Consider the following 6104-nt stretch of genomic DNA (forward strand, 5'->3'; position numbering starts at 1 on the left):
CGTTCAAGATTACTTGGATTGTGAGAAGCAGAAAGGGCAACCAACTTTTAAAACTATGGAGTTGTGCTAAAATATTCCTGCAGAATTCTCCAGAAAAGAGTGGAAGTTGTGATAAAGGCAAATGGTGAGCACATTAAATACTAAAAATTTGATGAAGCTTCTGTGCAAACCTCTGTTAAACACATTTTCTGTACTCATGTGTAGGGAGGGGCCGCTAGGTTACTGAAGTTCACATAAAGTAGACGTTTGATTGAGCAGGCAAACATAATGCAAGACAGCTTGTGCCCAAAATAGAACTGATTCAATCTTTTCATCAAATGCACGCCACTTCAGTATCCCTTGTGCTTTTACTGCTGCCTCAGTAAGTTATCTCACACAATAAATGTGATTGCTATCTAAAGGATAAAAGGTGTGCCTGGAAAAAGTATAGCCTCATTTGTCAGAGAAATGGAGGGAGGGAACGCTATTTAGACAGATATTTTCGTGATTATGACTCAGCTTAAACTATTACATGATGAAGTAGGAAAAGTGGGGCAAAAATGTTTTCTCCCAGTCTTAATATAGTGCAAACACATCTTAGTGCTTAAGCCTAATCCACACAAAGACAAGGCAATTTTCGCTTTTCTCAAAAATATGGTCAAGAATGGCAGACTCCTTTATCTCCCTGTTTGCTCCTTGCTTGTGTTTATGCAGCTACTACCCCAGGCCTCTAGAGATTTATCTGTGTCAGCTGCAATGGCTGGCATTAAGCTGTAAAAGACAGAAGGGGCAGCAGCAGAAAAATATGCCCATGATTCTGTTTTAGTGCAGAAACTATTGTGTTTGTTCTGGTTGAATACACTAGAATACATCTGCTGTTGTCGCTCTAAGGATCATACATCTATACAGCTGTTAGAACTTCAAATTCAAAACATTGGGAAATTTCAATGAATTCAGTTGAAAGAACCATTCAAAAACAACTTGTCATTTCAAGGTTATCTTTATTAAATAAATAAATACTGGGTTCCTGTCAAATAAGTTACATCCATGGCACACTAGCGTAGTATGTCTCTCCAATCAACATTAAAGAAGGGGCCCGGATCCTTATCCTTGCACCAAACAGTGATTATGGGGGACAGAACTATGGCACTGGTTCTAGGATACATCACCGTGGAGCCCACTTCATGTTGTGGAATGTATTCACAGTTTTGCAGTGGTCTGCTCTACAGAGAGCTACACATTACCCTGCCCCGCTGAAGCCGATTCCACGTCCAAAATCCCAGTTAAGCTTCAGCAAAGCAAGATTGCTCCATTATATTTATATAAAGAAACACTAATATGCTATTTATACTTCAAGTCCATTGAATGGTCTCTTCTGGTTCCAGCCCAGCTCTCTTGATCTTTTCACAAGTCCACAGGTCATAGTCTGTTGGTTCCTTTGAGAGAGGACCAGTGTTTGTACCTCAATTCCATCACCACACTCATGTAGGTTGATAGCCCTAACTGAAGTTCCAGTGAATGGTGGTCAATGGAGGTCAGTGAAGTCAGTCAACAAGCCCATAAATTAAGCCTTCAGTCTGCAGTCATTCATGTTCAGTTGCATCTCTGCAGCAGCATGTTGAGGGCATACTCCATTCGGCTGCGCAAATCTGAAGAGCAGCCAGAGCGAAGTAGCGTGCTGAGGCGTAATGTGGTGGACACACGCTCCTCGTTAATGTAAGTCAGAAGATACTCCTCACTCTGGCTGCACAGGATGATCTTGGTGTGGTCATGGTAGAAGTTCACCTGTCAAGGCCAAAGAGAAATCATTAGCAACCAGAAAACCTAAGGAATAACTCTGCACAATCAAAGACTAAGGGTCATCAATTCCAGCCCCGATGGGCTCCACTTATTTGAATTGATGACCCTTTGCATAGCCTACAGCCAAAGTTCACCAAATCTGAACCAGAATCTAGTTTCTATGCCTGGATTTTGCAATACTTTTGTCACAGTAGGTGGTCAACAGTTAACAACCCGTGATTACAAAATCCAGGGATTTCAAAAGTCCAGATTTGAAGATCTCTGGACTATAATGTGTAGCGCTCTACCTGAAAAGTGCCATCGTTGAAGAGCATCATGAGTGCCCGGTCTGACTTGAGCCATTGCAAGAGATACAGCCTGGGTTTGCTGATGTCCATCACATTGGGCAAATCACCACCCTAGGGATAAAGAAAAGCACGGTCATTAAGAGAAAGCAAGACAATTCTTTATGTTGAGATATATGCATGTATATGTGGAGACTAATTTTGGACCATGTGAAGACACTTACATCCATAAGATTTTCTTCCATGTAATGTGCGAAGTATTTCAGGATGGTGACCTGGCCGACAAACTGCTCTGGGGCCTCACTGGTAGAGAAAACCGTGCACTGGCCCAGTTCTGCATAGTAATGCACAGTCCTGCAAGGACAGAAGGTGTGTTAGTCTCTGAGCATCATCTCCAGCTGATTAACAAAACAGATGGTGTTTAATGCAATTGAGGAAATGACAAGGGCGTTACAAACTCCTTGAATTAACAGTTGAATGCTTGAATTCCTGGGCTACTTACTTCTTATCAGACAGCAGGCTCATATGGGTGCCATTGTTGAAAAGAACGCCAACTGTGTGGTCAGATAGCTGGTAGCCAAAGCCGTACTTGTTGGAATAGTCCACCCACTTAGTCACCCACTGGAAGCTACAGCTCAGGCTCTCTTTTGGAATGTCATTAGCTATGAGCACAAAAAAGAAAAAGTAAACACCAAACATCAGCATTAAATAGATTAAATCTTTACTTTTGGGATGATATCAAAAATACATGAGCTGTTCAAACAGCATGAAATGCTTCTGTATCTGCTAGGAGTAATTGCATACCTTCTGGCATATTCTCCAGGCAGCCTCGGAGTACTCTAGCAACAGTGTCTGCTACAGTACCCATTGTGCTGTCCTCCAGGCCTGCCATCAAAACAAAGCACAGAAACCCATTACCCACCACATTACAGCATCCATTAACGTCTGGCTCACAAATAAAACAGCAACAAGATGAAGCAGATGAAGAAAACAAGAAACTACAAGCTCAAGCGAGACACATACATTCGACTACTGCTGCTGCAGCTCCCCAGTGTGCCACGCACAATCATGCGGATGGTGTCACGGATCTGCTGCTTGTTGCCCCCGTCCTTGGCAGGGACAGCTGGCTTTCCGGTAGGTGCGACTGGTGGTTTGCTGTCCTGTTATGACACAGACAGGGTTAGGTCACAGTTCAGAGGGGTGAAGGAATGTCCTTTGGGATTGTGTAGGAAACACTACAATAATAGTAAGGGGCTGCAACTAACCTCAGGAGCTTGTCTGCAAGGCTGATTGCTGATTGAGGCCTTCCTAAAGTCATGTCGCAGTCTATGGATGTCCTCTTCCTCTTTTGTTAGTTTATCTGCAAAGGACAAAGAAAAGAACAGGGATATTAAACCTAAATTTACTCATAGGTTGAACACACAACTGTGGAAAAATGGTTGCAATGCACAGCCATTATTCAAGAAGTAGAAGTACTTACTTAGTGTTTCAAAGTACTTTGCTTTATCCTTCTTGCCACCAAACAGAGCTGCCGCAGCCTTCTTGAAGAAGCTCTTGGCAGGGCTTGTGTGCTGGAGGTCAGGGGCTGTGTGGCAGCAGCTGGAAGACAGCCTGTCTGGAGTGAAACCCTGAAATAAGACAGAACACAAGATGACTACAAAGCTAGAAGTGAGAGATATACCAGAATAAAAGTGTACAACAGTGTAACCTGTCCCGTATTATATAAAACATTTTGCAATAGAAACTCAAATTCATATCACCCACCCCTACAAAATCTATATGCCATTTTGTCCGTCATCCATAAGGGGCGATCACACATACCTGGCTGAAGAAGTCATGGCGGAGGATGTCGTCTAGCCTTGGCCTGTCCTCCGGGCTTTTGGCCAGCATGCTGCTAATGAGGTGCTTGGCCTGCGGCGACAGCGTGGAGGGCATGGAGTAACGTGCTTCCCGTATGCACCGATAGGTCTCCTTAAGATTGGTGGTTTCAAACGGAGGCCTGCCCAACAGCATGGTGTACCTGTAGAGTCAATCAAGGACAATTCATGTCAAGGACAAGTTCATGTGCTTTCCCTTCAACTTCCAGCAGTTTAGCTACTGTAACTCACATGACACAGCCAAGCGCCCAAACGTCCGATTCACAGCCATGCCCTTGCTTGTTGAGGACTTCAGGGAGATAGGTAGTTAGGGGTCCCACATATTGTTCTTCTCCGGTTTTCGACCGGTTCTAGCTTAGCTGCCAGACCAAAGTCCCCTATTTTCAGCTCCATCGCCTCATTAATGAAGAAGTTTCCTGTGAAGACCAGAACTAGTGGTTACAAATTATGTTCTTGAGATTACATGTAGGAAAAAAAAAGTGGTGAAATTATTGGTAGCAAATCAATAACTGGTTTTGAATTGGTTTTCTACCTAATTTAAGGTCTCTGTGGAGGATTTCCTGCTCGTGGAGGTACTTGAGTCCTGACACAATCTGTCTTAGGTAGTACCTAACCTCAGGTTCTGTGAGCACCTTGCGGGCTTTCAGAATGTGTGCCAGTGACTGGAGAGGGGGAAAAAAAAATACAGACTATTAGTCATAGAGCACAGAGTCAAAGATCATCTGCAGCAGAGTATCTGAGTACAAGACACTGTCCATTTTGATAAAACTCACTCGTCTACTGCAGTACTCAAGAAGGATGTAGATGTTGTCTTTGTCTTCAAAATGGTGGTAGAACTGGACGATGTGTTTGTGGTGAAGGGTTCTGTGCAATTCAATTTCTCTGTCAATCTGTAAAACAATTCAAAGACAATTCAGTATTCTGAGTTAGGGAGTGAGGGAGGGAGAGAGTGAGGGAGTGAGTAAGCAGGAGGGAAATAAATCATACCTTTTCCCTTTGGTGAGGTTTGGAGACACGCGTGTGTGGAATAATTTTCACAGCATAGACTTTGCCTGAGCCCAGATCAGTAAATTCATAGCATTTGGCAAAACCACCCTGTGAACAGAAACCAAGCATAGGCTTTAGGCTATGAGGGGCTTCCACAAAGACAACAGGTCAAGATCTGTGAGAGTGTCCCCATCACAATAAAACACAGTGACTAAAGCACTTGATTCCATAGTGAACTAAGCTGGAAAAATAGTTCCAAAAGGCGTTTCCTTCCTTTCCTAGCCCCAGGTGTACATGTATATTACAGAGGTGCTAGCATGTCTAACTCCTCTTAACATACCTTGCCAAGAACTTTTCCCCTACAGTAACATTTCCCAGTTGTGGAGTCCGATATGATACGTGACATCTCCTGTGTTGCATGTGAACTGTCCTCCAGTTTCCCACGTCTCGCCTCAGAAGGTCTGCTGTGCGTGTGTTCACACATTTTGCTGTTATTTCCAGGCTGATGGGCGATAGTCCTGAGTATATCCATAACCGCTCGGTCTTCCTCAAACCTCCTTTCTGAGGGAAAAGTGGTGCGCTCCGAGTCTTATAGACGAAGCCCTGCCCCTTTATTTTCCCTCGCTACGTCACGTCTCTGCACGAGCGGAATGCAAATGACTTCTCCCAGTTTTTAGTCAAAGGTGTTGGTTAGCGTTCAAACTGTGGCAATAAAACAATAAGGAGCACATTTCATACTTTTACCACACAAATTCGGCATCCCTAACAACGTCAGAGAAGTTCATTTGAAGATTCTTCATAATACATTCCTCTTACAAATGAGGTAAAAGTAAAATTCCCAAACACAGTTTTAGCTGCACCTTCTGTCAAGAATTCGTACGTCATGCTGTTAATCTCATACGAAAATCAGATATGTGGGCATCTATGGACTCATCATAAAGGGTCAAGCGTATACTTCAAAATATATGTACATATTTGTTGTGTACGCAAGTCAAATATTGAACATATATGGATCATACATGCACGTTTCACACATGGTTGAATAGACACCAGCACAGTTTTAATTGTTACTATGTTTATGTTTGCTTTAAATATTAAATTAAATATTAAATGTCAGGGAACAGTATTTTTCACTAATTTCATGCTTTAATACTTCAGTCTTGCATAACTTACAATG

General features: G+C 42.9%; 1 protein-coding gene across 1 annotated transcript; it reads right to left on the reverse strand.

The window, feature by feature from the left end:
* Nucleotides 1-960: 960 nt before the first annotated feature.
* plk2a (polo-like kinase 2a (Drosophila)) lies at nucleotides 961-5520 on the reverse strand. The gene is given in 16 exon segments (XM_036594343.1): nucleotides 961-1764; nucleotides 2067-2177; nucleotides 2288-2417; nucleotides 2566-2725; nucleotides 2868-2948; nucleotides 3056-3061; nucleotides 3094-3223; nucleotides 3329-3423; nucleotides 3544-3691; nucleotides 3885-4083; nucleotides 4172-4236; nucleotides 4238-4356; nucleotides 4473-4602; nucleotides 4714-4830; nucleotides 4928-5035; nucleotides 5268-5520. Coding segments are annotated over 16 exon segments (1983 nt in total). The 5' UTR covers nucleotides 5460-5520; the 3' UTR covers nucleotides 961-1572.
* Between the last annotated feature and the right edge of the window lie 584 nt (nucleotides 5521-6104).

Source organism: Colossoma macropomum, unplaced genomic scaffold (assembly GCF_904425465.1).
Source record: "Colossoma macropomum unplaced genomic scaffold, Colossoma_macropomum, whole genome shotgun sequence".
NCBI classification, from domain to species: Eukaryota; Metazoa; Chordata; class Actinopteri; order Characiformes; family Serrasalmidae; genus Colossoma; species Colossoma macropomum.